Genomic DNA, 14,789 nt, shown 5'->3' with positions numbered 1-14,789 from the left:
AGCTGGGAAGGAGAAAGCAAATGGACCAAAACACAGTTCGTATCCCAATTGAAAAGAAAATAGCGTCAACTGGATTGGCCCAGGCGTTGGCACCGTCACTGGCTCCGGCACCGCCAGAAGTTGGACATTGTCCATTCCACCACCGTTATCACCATCGATTTCTGTTCTCCTGGTCCAATTGATGCACTCTCCGTCATTTAATTCTTTGAGCAGACATAGAAAGAATGTAGCAGCAACTACCGCGATACTCTCAGCTGCCGCCAAAGCTTCAGGACTGATGTGGGGATTCGTTGCCAACTCTCCCTGAAAAATCTCCCCCTTTCTGAGCAATGGCAATAAAATAGTCGAGTTTTTTCTTCAGTTCTGCTGTACGAGCTACCGCAGCCTCATATTCAGATGAGAGGTGGGAGATAAAATCCGACAGTAAAGGAGTGGTAGCGGAATGAGCATCCTGGCAATCGGAAGAAGGAGATGGACGGCACGACAAGTCATCCACGTGGGGCACACGGTGAGAATCGGACTGAGGGTCCACTATCTTTGAAGAGACAGAGAGAGGAAGTGGGAGAGATGGAACTGCGTGCTTCCGATTTCTGACGTAGCCTTGGTCACTCAGCAAACGGTAGATCAATGAAGAAAACGGGAGAGAGTAGGCGGTAGACTGAGAGTCGGCTTCGGCCACGATCTCTTCAAAAATAAATTGCGCGAGATCACATGGGATTCCACTGCCAATGTAGTACAGTGGAAGTCCCATTCTTCGAGTCAGAGTACCGTGGTGAGCAGTGGGAAACCAATTTGTAGTTCCAATACTAAATAAGAGACGGTACTTCATGGTAAGATCAGTCGTCTTGAGAGGCCATGTGCTCAGCTTGCCTCCAGTAAGAGTGGATATCAGGTCAGAGTCAGCAACTGTCGGAGCCACAGTTCCAACTGTTGACAGATCAAAGAGAGATGCAATACGAGTAGGATTCAACTCGTAGACTCGATTAAAAACATAAACCCGTTCGTAAAAACGACTTCGACTATCAGAGACTCCACTAGTTAGGTTGGCATAAAAATCATGAACCACTTGACTTTCAAAGTGAGATATTCGAGTCACAGTGGCAAAAATACCAGCACGACGGAGTAAATCAGAAATACCAAAATCATCAAACGAGGGACCTAAGGGACGTTCGGAGACAAGAGCTCGTTGACTTACCAGACGCCACCGGATTTGATGCGCTCGGAGAAAAAACCGAGAATTGAAAGCATCGACAACAGAGATAGGCACCGCAGTAGCCGGTGCAGAGTTATCAGCGGTGGTGGGAGTAACGGAAGGCGAGGCAGAGGAAGTAGGGTGGCGACGGGAGCGACGGGGTGGCGGTGGTGTCGTGGCAGGGCCCTTGCCTTTGTTGACCGACGAGGATGGCGGCGGTGGGGGTGAGGCCGGTGCGGTTGGTGATTGTGGCGTTGATGGCGGTTCAACTGGTGGTGGAGACGATTGAGAAACCGGCGGGTGTGGCAGCGGAGGAGAAGGTGGAGAATAGGTGAATGGTGACGGCGGCGTCACTGGCGGCGACGGCGGTGGAGAAACCCTAGGAGCCAAAACAATTGGCAGATTGCCAAAATATTCAGCGGAGGCGGCCGTGAGGAGGAGTGGGGGCTCCCAAAAGGCGAGAGGCACGGCATCCGACGGCTCCCCGAATGCAGATCCGTGACCAGAACGGCGAGGCGGCACTGAAGTCGCCGGCGATGTGGTCGCTGATCGAGAGGGTCGTCGTTTGGACGAAGAAGACGATCCACCGGTGCATTTTCGTTTCCCCATAACTATCCTCTTGATTTCCTTTGATTTGAGTGCAGATTTGTGGGTGGGTTTGCTGCAAAGGAAGAAGAGGAAGCAACAGAGCAGTAGGGAAGAAAAATTTGAAAGAAAAACGTGAAGGGGCAGAATACATGGATGACTGTTGGTCTTCTCATGGGTATTTTAGCAATTTAGGAAGAGTATAGTGAAAAATTGCAAATATTATTCTGCCAACAATGAGTTCAATTAATGAAAACTAAATTCAGATATAGCAACTCTCAACCTTCACATATGAAGCCCAAAACAGTTCAAGAAAACTTCGAGAAGAAAAAAAATGCTCAGAAAAGTTGGTTACCCCGGAAAAATTCATTACCGCCAAAAATACGAACCCATCCCGTTTTTTTTTTTTTTTTTTTTTTTTTTTTTTTTTTAATAATATAATGCCTAACATGCAGAATTGAATTACTAGGACGAAAAAAAAACGTGAGTAAACGAAAAAAATATGAGTGAGTAAAACGAGTGAATATGATACTATTAGGACTATCAAACCCATGGGGTTTATCTTCAATTTTAACAAAAAGCAAGCTCCAAAAGACAAACTAAAGAGACTAACAATAAATTTAGTACCCTCAAATCAGCACAAAAACGCTCTTATTAGGTAGCATACACACCCTACTAATGGTAGCTTTTTCATGAAGGGCAGAGTACTTTAAATAGCGAGATAGTTGTGGTCGTGCAATGTGTAGAGCCCTGGGCTTTCTAATTGAGTCGTGTAGTGAGTGTTCGGTCATGTGGTTTACCGGCTCGACTCAAAAAGGCTTCGAACTATTCACTGACCGTATAAAAAGTTTACAATGGTCGTGCAATGTGTAGTCCCCTGGCTTTCTAATTGAGGCCTGTAGCGAGCTTTCGGCCACGTGATTTACTGACTCAACTCAAAAAGGCTTCGAACTATTCACATACCAATTGATTATATATAGTTAAACAAAAATTCAAGAGTAGCTTTCACTCATTTGGAGGGGCAGCTTTTCCTTATGAAAGTGTTAAACCATGACGAGATTGTGAAGAGTAGTAAATAAGCTAAAGTCTCTATAGCTATCATTCGGGGATTGATGAAGTTTTACCTCACAAAGTTTGAAAGTACAGATAGTATCCAATACACAAGAGTTTTCATCACATGCAGTATGACTAATGCATAACCTAGATGAATAAAATGCAGTATGTGTGATGTGTCCCCAAAAACTTAAAAGTTGCAAGTCTGGACACAGACTGTTGCAACAGTTTATGCAACTGCACAGGTCAAACAATACAGATTCCAAGCGAATTTCGCAAGGAATCGAACCTATGTGCATCTAGGGGTTTAGTAAAGATGCCAGCAAGTTGTTTTTCTGTTGTGACATACTGTAATGAGACAGTTCCTTCCTCTACCAGATTTCTAATGAAATGGTAACGGATTTCAATATGCTTATCGAGAGTGCTGTACTGGATTCTTGGAAATATTAATCGCACTCATATTGTCACAATAAATATGCAATAAATCTTGACTAATACCATAATCACATACCATTTGTTTCATCCATAAGAGTTGGGCACAACAACTACCTGCGGCGATATATTCTGACTCGGCAGTGGAAAGCGAGATACTATTCTGTTTTTTGCTGTACCAGGACACGAGATTGTTTCCAAGATAGAAGCATCCTCCAGTTGTGCTTTTTCGATCATCTGCATCACCTGCCCAAACAACATCGCTAAAGCCTGCAAGTGTTGTGTTAGTATCCATAGAATACCAAATACCGAAATCAATTGTTCCACTTACGTAGCGAATGATTCTTTTGACAGCACTTAGGTGGCATTCCTTGGGATTTGATTGATACCTGGCACAAACTCCAACACTATAGCATATATCTGGTCGGCTAGAAGTAAGATACAAAAGACTACCTATCATGCTTCGATATAGTGTGGGATCTACAGAGGTTGCATCCAACTGTCGCGACAGTTTGTCGTTCGTTCCCATAGGTGTTAGAGTAGGTGACCAACAAGCCAACATGTGGCTGTGGTCTTTCGTATTTATTATTGTAATAAACGAACCTTTATTCGTATTAATGATAAAACACCTTGGCATTCTATATCTTTGTCCCTTTGTCACAAGCATAGATATAGTCCTTACAGTTATTACAAGTACTAGTAATTGATCGTTAGGATCGTGAGATATTTACTTAAGTATTATAACTGTTAAACGTGTTCCTAGTCGAAGGGTTACGCCACCAATGAGGATATCGGCCTTTCCCATTAGAAGACTAGCACTTAGTGTATGTGTACTGCATCTCATCAGTAAACGGTATTGTGATATCGGCATACATAAGTGGGTGCTCGTAAGTTGACGAGTTCACTGAACTCCCTCACCCTAGAAATCTCTAAGTGGTTCCCAATAATCGAGTAGAGATATCTATGGTATAGTTGTACACCATTAGTCCTTATGACCTAGACATCACCGTGACTTCACTAGAGGACCAGCTGTATCGTGACCTGTCCCTGAGTTCCACCGAGGACCATCCCAAGGGCCAGTGTTCGTGCAGTCCGAAATCTAGTGGGAGGTCTGTGCATTGTAGTCGGGGATTCGATCGCTAGAATAGTCTTGGATGTCCTGTGTGTTCTGAAAGTTTGTAATCATTCTAAGTCTCTGGCCAGAGCTGACTAAGTGATGATTAGAGAATTTGATTCTCTAAGTCATGCACGTAAGGATTACAACACTTAGAACGATCGCACCGTCATCGAACATATAGAGAGGTCTCGATGAACCAATGCCTCTAGTTCGATCGGGACATATGTATCGAAGGGACCGTACTGTACGTTAACTATATCTGAAGGTTCTTGCAGGCACTTCATTTGTATCTAGGGAATCATGACGCGTAGTTGCTAGACGCCAATCTTGATTCGTTGGGTGATTAAGGTGAAACGAGCTTCATCTTAATCGTAACTCGAAGGGGACGAGTTTTGACCACAAAGGGTTGTGGGCCCACGGCTAGCTTACACCTGAACCCGACGAGGGTCACACTGCTCGTGCACATGAGATCTTTGAATAAACGGTCAGAGATAAAATAGTTTATCTTTGCATGATTGGAAGTCAATATGATTGAATCCAACATTCGTAATTTGGAATTACGAATGAGAATAAGAAAAGGAAAAGAATAGGCAAACATGTTAGTGAACTTTCTAAATCGAGAAGTTTCCAAACACTCGTAATGACGAGGAAGTTATAATGATTCCGAAAATGTAATCGTTGCAATTTTTCGGTCATTGAATTGAGAGATACGAGCAAGTAAAGGAACTAACGAGCTTAAGCTGTTGGGCCCAGTCCAACTTAAGCCCGCTAGGGTTATATGCAAGGGACTATAAATACATGACTTATAGCCCTTACACAAAAACATGAAACCCTAACCCTAAAGCGGCCGACCCTCTCTCTCTCGCCATCTCTCCCGCGCGGCCACCACCGCACCACCGTCGCCGCTCCGTCGTCGGAAACGGCCGTTCGTCGGTCGTTCCTTGTTCGGTATTCTTTCTCCTTTCTTTTTCTTCCGTTTTATTCTAACTACTTCGTGTCTAGTGCCACGTTTTAGTAGATCGAAGTATACGAGGTGAAATCCGAGAGGAGGAAGATCGTAGATCGAAGAATCGAGGAGCAACGCACGAGCCGAAGCCGCACGCTGCCCCACGCGCCGCCCCGAAGCCGCGCGTACACCACACGCGCCGCCGTGACCTCACGCGCCGCTGCTGCCGTTGCACCGCTGCTGCCCCGATTCTACGGATTGGTTTCCGTAGTAATCACGAAGTGCTAATCGCTCCTACCTCACGCGTCAAGAGGTAAATATACGAAACCCTAGTTTCGTTTAGGGTTTAATTTAAACTATGATTTCATGCTTGTGTTTGTATGATTTTATGTGATTATGTGTAATCGATTAAATCATTGTAAGCATGATTATTTGATTTAAACGCGAGCATGTTAATTGATTTAAATTCGGTTAAATTATTTAGCATGTATGTTGTTTTTAATTTCGCTGGAAGCGCAAAGGTACGCAATTAATTGATTTATATTATCGGGCATGTGCTTATGTGTTTTAAACTCGTTTAATTCGCATAAAATTTTTGTTTTCCGCTGCGTACGCGTGCCCGAAACCCAACAATAGGAGTTCTAACAGTTTTTGCAGATTCCAAACCAAAACGTTTGACAAGGTTTTTTGCATACTTGGATTGAGTTATGAAAATTCCATCACTCATTTGTTTAACTTGAAGACCTAAAAAATACGTGAATTCCCCAACCATGCTCATTTCAAATTCACTAGACATTTGTTTAACAAATTCTTCAATTTTTGTTTGAGAGGTAGATCCAAAAACGATATCGTCAACATAAATTTGAGCAATCAGGATGTCTCCCTTTGATTTTTTAAAGAATATAGTTCGATCAACGCTACCCCTAGTGTATCCCTTGTGCGATAAAAATTCTGTAAGACGCTCATACCAAGCTCGAGGCGCTTGTTTAAGACCATACATGGCTTTGTTTAATTTGAAAACATGCTTGGGATGATGTGGATCTTGAAATCATTTGGGTTGTTCAACATAAACTTCTTCTTTTAAAATACCATTTAAGAAGGCGCTTTTGACATCCATTTGAAAAAGTTTGATTTTTAGAAAACAAGCAATGGCTAGGAGTAATCGAACAGATTCTAGTCTAGCAACAGGAGCAAAAGTTTCATCGAAGTCAATGCCTTCGATTTGACTATAGCCTTGAGCAACTAATCTAGCTTTGTTACGAACGATATTTCCATGTTCATCAGACTTATTTTTAAAGACCCATTTTGTACCTATTATATTGACATTGTCAGGCCTAGGAACCAAGACCCAAACGTTATTTCTAACGAATTGTTCCAGTTCCTCATGCATGGCTTGAATCCAATATTTATCTAATAAGGCTTCTTTGATGTTTTTGGGTTCTATAGTCGAAGTGAAACAAACATACCTTGCCATTTCCTTGTAGTTCACCTTGGGTTTACCTGTGGTTTGAATTCCTTCTTCTACCGGACCAATGACTTGATCCACTGGATGATTCTTCTTGACTCTTTTTTAGGGTTCCTTGTGAGTTTGGTCATCCAATTCGAGAGGGCTGACTTCAGCTTCATCTCCTGTTTCAGAATTAACGTCATTTTCTTCTGAAATGGTAGAGGCTACATCAACTGTTGGAACTGTTGGTGTGACACTGGAGCTGTTGTCTGATTCCTTTGTTGGTTCCTCTTCCAGTGGTCCTGCATTATTGTTAAAATCATCAAATTGAACATATGCAGATTCCATCACAGATTTTGTTCTAAGATTGAATATTCTATACGCATGGCTATTTCGAGAGTAGCCTAAGAATATTCCTTGATCACTTCTAGCATCGAATTTCCCAAGCTGTTCTCTGTCATTCAAAATATAACAAGTACAACCAAAAGTACGAAGATAGTTGAGTTGAGGTTTTTTACCTTTCCAAATTTCGTAGGGAGTTTTAGTGGTACCTGGTCGAAGATAGACTCGATTTATAATATGACATGCAGTGTTAACTGCTTCAGCCCAAAAACGAGGAGCGATCTCCTTTGCGTTCATCATGACCCTGGCCATTTCTTGCAGAGTGCGATTTTTGCGTTCAACCACTCCATTTTGTTGAGGTGTTTTAGGTGCGGAGAATTCATGAGATATTCCATATTTTTCACAAAAGTTAGTAAATAAAGAATTTTCAAATTCTCTCCCATGATCGCTCCTAATTCTCACAATGTCACGCTGTTTCTCAACACTCACCTTTTTGCACAGTTTTTTAAACACATCAAAAGAATCAGATTTTCCCTAATAAATTCTACCCAAGTAAATCTTGAAAAATCATCTACACACACAAATATGTACCTTTTTCCACCTATACTTTCTACTTGCATTGGTCCCATAAGGTCCATGTGTAGGAGTTCTAGGTTTCTACTGGTTCTCACATTAGCTAAAGCCCTGTGTGAACTTTTGATTTGTTTACCCATTTTGCAATCACCACATATTCTTCCTACTTCTTTAGTGAGTTTGGGAAGACCTTTAACATACTCACTGCTGGAAATTTTTATGAGATTATCAAAGTTCAGATGTCCTAACCTTTTGTGCCAAAGCACTGTAGAGTCTGACAGACTGTTGAAACAGTTCATACCAGCAGATACAAGAATATAGCAGTTGTCAGATGATCGAGTTCCTTGAATAACACAATTCTCGTCTTTGTCTAAGACTCGACATGCGAATTTGTTGAATCTGACTTCAAGATCTTGATCACATAACTGGCTGATGCTTATCAGATTTGACGTGAGTCCTTCTACAAGTAGTACATTCTTCAGCTTTGGCAGATTCTCATGATTTAGCGATCCTTTCCCTAGCACTTCACCCTTTTTTCCGTTTCCAAAGGTAACAGCTCCACCGGTGATTTGTTGATATTTTTTCAGAAGTTCTTTAACGCCGGTCATATGTCGTGAACAGCCTCTGTCAAAATACCAATCATTAGCAGTACTTGCTTTTAAAGAAGTAATGGCAGATAAACATTTAAACGTGGACTTTTTCACCCAAATTTTTTGCTGAGGCCTATTTGAGATATCAATTTTATTTTTGGGTTTTTGAGAGGGTGCAGGAAAGTGATCAGCCCTAGCAGAGTATAGAGAACGAGCCACTAGTTTTTTTCACAAGCTTCAAGTATTTGAAACATCTAGGGCGTATGTGACCTGGATTTTGACAGAAAAAACAAATGGGAATAAACCTTTTCTTCGAATTGAGCGTCGTTGCTTCAACAGTTGCAACTTTTTGTGCGACAGAAGTTTGTTTAACAAAGTTGATTTTTCTGTTTTGATCTTCTTTTTGTTTTAGATCAACTTTGGGCAGCTGACTTGCTCCTATGCCAAGACGATTATAGTTCGGCTTATTGTTATTTAGAAGTTCATCTAAATTACCTTTACCCATGTTCAATTTTGCAATTGCTTCTTGAGTTTGAGTAAGTTTAGCCTGCAACTGATTTTTCTCTTGATCACTAGATAGGACCCTTTCCTCAAGAGTAGAGATTCTTACCTTTAATGTCTTGTTCTCCTCTATAAGCACAAACTTCTCCTTTTCAAGGAAGTCATTTGTCTTAACAACGTCAAGCCATTTTTGATACATTTTCTCATATACCTCATTTACTTCCTCCAAGGTTGGTTCTTCCTCATCACTGCTGCTGTCCAGATCCTCTGCAAAAAAGGAATTTGTGTTTAGATTTTTATCATTATCAGAACACACATTTTCATACCTGGATTCTGTTTCACAGTCTGTTGCAACAGTTGTTTCTGAACTGTTCAGAGGAACCTTGCTGCTGAATGCTACAAAATTAGTGACTTGATCGTTGTTTCCTTGGTCATCATCAGAGTCTTCTTCATCACTCCAAACAGTAGTAAGTGACATTCTTTTCTTTTTCTTCAAGGTGTTTGCGCATTCTGATTGAATGTGACCAAAGCCTTCGCACTCTCGGCATTGTATTATTCTCGGTTTTGACTCCTCTGGGTTATCTTGATTTGAATTTCTCCTGAGATTTTGAAAATTCACAGGTTTCCCTGCGTTGGAAGGATTTCCCCTTTTTCCGATCTTTTTGAGAAATTTCCCAAAGTTTTTCGATAATAGTGCCAAGGATTCTTCAACCGTCTGCTCATCTTCTTGAGCTGAAGAACTCTGGGATGTTCCATACGACGCTTCTGCTTGAAAGGCTATCTTCTTATCTCTAGGCTTTTCACGATGATTTTCACCATGATTGAGTTCTTGAGCTAGAAGTTTTCCAATGAGTTCGTCTAGTTTGAGCGTGTCAACATCTCTGACTTCTTCAATCGCAGCAATTCGGTAAGCAAATCTTTCGGGTAATGAGCGCATTGCTTTTCTCACTAATTTGCTTTCTGAGTAAGGTTCACCGAGTGCGTATGATTCGTTGGAGATATCGCATAGTTTAGCATGGAAGTCAGTGATCGTCTCATTTTCCTCCATCTTTAAACTTTCAAATTTGGTGGCCAGCATCTGTAACTTGGATGTCCTTACAGTTGACGTTCCTTCGTATGTAACTTGAAGGATTTCCCAAGCTCTTTTTGCGGATTCACATGATGCTATGAGTTTGAATTGGTTATCATCCACACCACTAAAGATCGCGTTTAGGGCCCTTGAGTTATAGTTTGCGAGTAGTATCTCTCCATCACTCCAATCTGCTTCTGGTTTGAATACTTCCACTTTATCTTCCCCTTTGATCATGGGAGGTGTCCAACCAGTTATGATGGCGCGCCATGCTCTCTCATCTATGGATTTGATAAACATCTTCATTTTTGATTTCCAGTATGAGTAGTTGGAGCCGATTAGAAGAGGTGGACGAGTAGTTGAAGCTCCTTCTCGTTGGGTATTCATATCTGCACAAAATAAAAGTAATTAGTTCCCAAAATCTCACTAGATGTATTTAGTGATAGATTCTTGATGCCAATTGTTAGAATTATTTCGTGCAAATTAATTATATATTTGTGTCCGATGAATTCCAGATTCAGTTTTAAATACCGTTTTACTGTTTTACGAAGAGTTGCAACAGTTAATGAAACAGTAATAAAAAGACACAAATTTTAAAGTGGTTCGGATACAATTGTACCCTACATCCACGGGGACCTGCAAATGAAATTTACTAATCTTTAGTTTTACTAATACAATAATAGGACTTAATCGAAATGCAAAGACTCCCTCTTTGTCGACGCCGTTCTTGTATACTACGCTGAATTATCAATCTTCACTTTGCAGCACGTCCTTGTTCCGCACGGTTGAAATTCCTTCAACGCTGAGTCCCTCAGTCGGCGGATCGACCTCCTCCCGAGATCTTCTGAGTTCTCCTCCCGAAGAACCGATCTTCTTTTCGGTGAAAGAAGAAAATCCTTTTTCTGTATTTTTCTTTTCGAATTTAGATCGAAAGGTCTGGAGCAGCAACGTAAGAGCAGAAAATAATTTTTCTCTCAAAAATAAAATCCTCTCGGATTCACAAACGTTTATTCTCAAAAATAAAATCCTCAATAATTTTATACACGTTTTTCACAAACGTGCTGAAATACCGAAATTAGAATCCTCTCGGATTCTAACAATTATGAAGAAGAATAATTGTGATATGCAAAATGTGGTGCCCAAAATAAACCGTGTACCAATTACCATCGTCTTTGATAATTATATTATTTATAATATTCAATATTATTATAAATTTTATTTGTCTTATATATATTTTTGATCTTTTTTTATATATATAACTTTTTCATTGTAATAAATGAAATACATTTATAATTATGGAAAAAGAATAACGTGTTATGCAAAATGTGTATAAAAAATAAAATACATGATGAATATCAAATGGTACAATTATTTCCTCAAATGTATTTAGACCATTAACGTGAACCTTAGTCGTCATGGTTTAAAAACATCGTGAACATGAAATTGTACAACTATTTCCTCAAACGCTTTTGAATACTTAGCGTGAACCTTATCTGTAAGTAATCAAATGCATTTATGTTTATGTAATCAAATGCATTTATGATTATGAAGAAGAATAATTGTGATATGCAAAATGTGGTGCCCAAAATAAACCGTGTACCATCGTCTTTGATAATTATATTATTTATAATATTCAATATTATTATAAATTTTATTTATCTTATACATATTTTTGATCTATATATATATATATATATATATATATATATATATATATATATATATATATATATATATATATATATATATATATATATATATATATATATATAACCTGTTTCATGTTAAATAAAAAATTCGTTATAATTTCTCACAATAAAATTTTATTATTATATATAAGGACACTATTATGTTTTTAGATTTTACTACAAGTCTCATATAGTGAATTCCAATGGGTATGGCCCCAGCTGGGAAGGAGAAAGCAAATGGACCAAAGCACAGTTCGAATCCCAATTGAAAAGAAAATAGCGTCAACTGGATTGGCCCAGGCGTTGGCACCGTCACTGGCTCCGGCACCGCCAGAAGTTGGACATTGTCCATTCCACCACCGTTATCACCACCGACTTCTGTTCTCCTGGTCCAATTGATGCACTCTCCCTCATTTAATTCTTTGGGCAGGCATAAAAAGAATGTAGCAGCAACTACGGCGATACTCTCAGTTGCCGCCAAAGCTTCAGGACTAATTTGCGGCAGATATATAATGATCCATATCTTTATTATATCAATGAATAAGTCTCAAGCATGTTTTTCCTTCCCAATTAATAGATCCATATTACTTATCGAGCTGCCTGAAGAAATAAAAATGAAATTTTAAAAGGATAAATAATAGGGAAATCTTCCTATAATGGAAGATATACGAATTAAATTAAATAAAAAAGTTAAATTCCAACTCGTTTCATCAAACTTGCAAATATCCAATGATCTCTTCCAATCTTCCATTTTCTTCCCAGCTGCAGCCATCATGAACTTTCGAGCCTCCATTCTCTTCGCGGCGGCATCTGCCATTTTCTTTACAACGACATCCATTCTACTCATCAAACAACGGCCTGAAATAATTAAAAATGAAATTAAAAAAGTGTAAATACTGGGGAAAGCTTGGTATCATGGAAAAAGTACAAATTAAATCAATAAAAAATAATTCCAACCAAAATTCGATTGATCGGAATCCAAATTCATCTTCACGGACCAACCTAACGAAATAAACGTAGAGATAGAGAAATGGACGGGTTTTTCTTTTTTAGAGAGAGAATGAAACAGTTAGATTTGAATTGTGAAAAACGGAAGAAGATGGAAGTCGTTTTGCTGATATATATATATATATATATATATATATATATATATATATATATATATATATATATATATATATATATATATATATATAGGGGCTATATGCCAAACACCCTTCATTGGGATTTTAATTCTTGATAAATTCTTTATTTATAAATGATATTTGAGATAAATCCAATGGACCTGAAAAATCATATATGCCCCCACTAATTATTAATTCATATAATTATTTAATTAAAAAAAAATTATACCCCATAATCTACACCCAAATCTTCTAAAAAAATTATTCCCCACATCACGCCAATAAAGTTTTTTTCCCTTTTCTTTTTTATTTTGTTTCATGGTTTTCTTTTATTTCGATTTAAAAGAAAATTTTGTATTTTTCTTTTATTTTTTTTCGGTTTTTTATTTTAATTTTTTTTTTCATATTTATATTTTTCATGTTTTTTATTTTAATTTTAAAAAATGGTTTTATTTTTAATTTCGCTTTTTCATGGTTTTTCTTTTTTCTTAAGTTCGATTTTTTTTAAATGGTATTTTTTTATTTTCTTTCCAATTTTTTTTAAATAAAAACCACTCTATATAAACATGAAAACCACTATGTATAAACAACTATATAAACACGAAAACTACTCTCTATAACAACTATATAACATGAAAATCACTATGTATAATAAGTATATAAGCTTGAAAACCAATCTGTATAACAACTATGTCAACATAAAAACCACTTTGTACATAGAATTAGGGTAAATTACAAACACCCCCCTGAGGTATGGCCAAATTACAAAAACACCCCTCTTGTTTGGATAATTACAACCACCCCCTCAACTCATCAAATTTAGTGGAATCTTCGAGATTATATGGAATATTATCACTTTTGTACCCGTTTTATCCCGTTCAAACTCTACATTATGAAGCAAGATGACCATAATATGTGATTTTTAGCTTGTATATATCAGTTTGTGGTGCATCGGAAACTGTATTTTTTACACAAAAAGAGTACAAACTAGAGCACATTTCAAGGAATCTAGATGACTATGTTGAATTTGGCACCATAAAGGTGGAGGTCTAAGAAAAAATCATAGTTGAGGGGGGTAGATGTAATTATCCAAACAAGAGGGGGTTTTTGTAATTTGACCATACCTTAGGGGGGTGTTTGTAATTTACCCTAATTTTTATTAGTTAAAAATATTTTAAATTTATCTTAAAATATAAAATTCTTTTTGGACACATGGTAACTGCACATGTGTAACCAGGGGGTTTTGGCAAATAATCCTATCATATATATATATATAGTTTAGTTACGAAAGCATGCGGGATTGGGTTATAATCGGGTGCGGATGCGCCTATATTAACAAGATATTAAATACTTAATCTAATGTGTATGATTCGATGATATTTGTATGCGTATTTATTTTCCCTTTTTTCTCAAAAATCCCTTCTATTAAACGACGTCGTTTCCGTACTTTCCCTTGTTGTGCGTCAACTGTTTTTCTTTTCCATTTAGTTTTTTTCCGGCTTTCTCCAATATCCGTGGGGCCCCACGGTCATTTGTCGACATCAGCAGCGACGTTGTTCTTTCTCACCAGGCGAAACCATGACCGTAATTTCTCCGTTGCCCTAATCTTCTTTTGGTTTTAATTTTGTTAGTGATTTTATCCATATACATTTGGAATCGGCGGGAAAATTGACAGGAAATAAATATGAATATTAGTTTATAATGATGTATTTGGGCTCATCCACTTGTGAAAATCGCCATCAATCGTTTGCAATATAGCAAGGGTAGCTTTTGATTTTAATTAGCTTGATTTCTTAGTAGAATATTTTGGTATTTTACGATCAGGTATAAAATCGGTTTTATTTTTATTTTTTTATTACTTGTGTTGCGAGCCTTCTGAACTTCTCTCTTATGTACATATTATCTGTATCTTAGTTAGAATCTGCAGAACATGTTTAACTCAATGAAATTTTGTTGAATTAATTATGCAAATGCATATTCAGTTTCTACTAACTCAATGAAAGTATTTGTTGCGTTTTTTTTTCGATGTAACAAAGGTTTGAATTTGGCGCGTAAAGCAGTTTTCGTTTCGGCACTTGTACTTGTTGTGATGACTCTTCTTTTGGTGTGGGATGAGTTAGCCGAAGAGTT

The 14,789-nt window shown here is 38.3% G+C and overlaps 1 protein-coding gene across 1 annotated transcript; it reads right to left on the bottom strand.

Moving 5' to 3' along the window:
• Positions 1-6,895: 6,895 nt before the first annotated feature.
• LOC148767781 (uncharacterized) lies at positions 6,896-14,239 on the bottom strand. Its single transcript, XM_088824788.1, has 7 exons — positions 14,227-14,239; positions 12,252-12,393; positions 12,124-12,135; positions 11,779-12,026; positions 8,583-10,236; positions 7,706-8,311; positions 6,896-7,226 (listed from the first exon to the last, which is right to left on the bottom strand). Exons 1-7 carry the CDS (start codon positions 14,237-14,239, stop codon positions 6,896-6,898), a joined length of 3,006 nt encoding a protein of 1,001 aa, XP_088680914.1.
• Between the last annotated feature and the right edge of the window lie 550 nt (positions 14,240-14,789).

The sequence above is a fragment of the Erythranthe guttata genome, chromosome 10 (genome assembly GCF_056151865.1).
Source record: "Erythranthe guttata isolate IM_541 chromosome 10, IM_541, whole genome shotgun sequence".
In the NCBI taxonomy this organism is placed as follows: Eukaryota; Viridiplantae; Streptophyta; class Magnoliopsida; order Lamiales; family Phrymaceae; genus Erythranthe; species Erythranthe guttata.
Note: the sequence above shows the minus strand (reverse complement) of the source record. Positions and strands in the feature narration are given on the sequence as shown.

Coding starts and splice junctions, on each gene's coding strand:
- LOC148767781 (XM_088824788.1), bottom strand. Junction 10,237..11,778: donor GGGATTCGAACTGTGCTTTG/GTCCATTTGCTT, acceptor TATTTTGTGCAG/ATATGAATACCCAACGAGAA. Junction 7,227..7,705: donor GAAAGTATAGGTGGAAAAAG/GTACATATTTGT, acceptor TTTGAATGACAG/AGAACAGCTTGGGAAATTCG.